Raw genomic sequence first — 626 nt, forward strand, 5'->3', positions numbered from 1 at the left:
ATTAAAAAAAAAAAAAAACCACACAAAATAAACCCCTCCACTTTCCTTCTATATTTACAGCCAGGAAGAGGGGCGGGGGGAGCACCCCCAAATCCCGCCCCCATCCGCTGGGGCTGGAAAGAGCAGCTGCTCAGTTTCACTTCCCCCCCCCCCCATCAGCCGGGGGGGGCAACATGAGCACACAGATGTGGGGGCGAATCTCCCCTCTGCTCAGGGCGATTCGGGGGGCTGGGGGGGAGGACAGTCCAGCTGGGTGGGGGGGAGCGGGGCACAGTCTCTAGGGCTCCCCCCCGCCCCGGGGGGCCGGCGCGGCGGCAGCGGCGGCCTTGCGGGCCCCTTCTTTGCACTTCTGGCAGTAGAAGATGTCCGGGACGTTGGTCTTTTTGATCTTGGCACAGGAGAGGTGGATCCAGGTGCCGCACTGGTTGCACTCGATCATGGGCCGCCCGGCGAAGGGCTTCTGGCAGTAGCAGGTGATCAGGTCCCAGGAGTCGTCCCCTGTGGGGTGGGGACAAGCCGGGAGTCAGGGCTCTAGGGGCATCAGAGCTCCCGCAGCCCTGCCCCTTCACCTGCCTATGTACAGAAGCCCCGCCCCATTGTGATCACAGCTCCCCCAGCCCCGCCCC

The 626-nt window shown here is 64.2% G+C and overlaps 1 protein-coding gene across 1 annotated transcript in view; it reads right to left on the minus strand.

The window, feature by feature from the left end:
- Window positions 1-277: 277 nt before the first annotated feature.
- PHF23 (PHD finger protein 23) overlaps window positions 278-626 on the minus strand; it is a 20,863-nt gene continuing 20,514 nt past the window's right edge. Inside the window, exon 9 of the mRNA XM_026660339.2 lies at window positions 278-498. Coding sequence (XP_026516124.1) covers window positions 278-498 — 221 coding nt within the window. The remainder of the gene's footprint in view (window positions 499-626) is intronic.

The sequence above is a fragment of the Terrapene carolina genome, unplaced genomic scaffold (genome assembly GCF_002925995.2).
Source record: "Terrapene carolina triunguis isolate 2854851 unplaced genomic scaffold, T_m_triunguis-2.0 Scaffold751, whole genome shotgun sequence".
NCBI classification, from domain to species: Eukaryota; Metazoa; Chordata; order Testudines; family Emydidae; genus Terrapene; species Terrapene triunguis.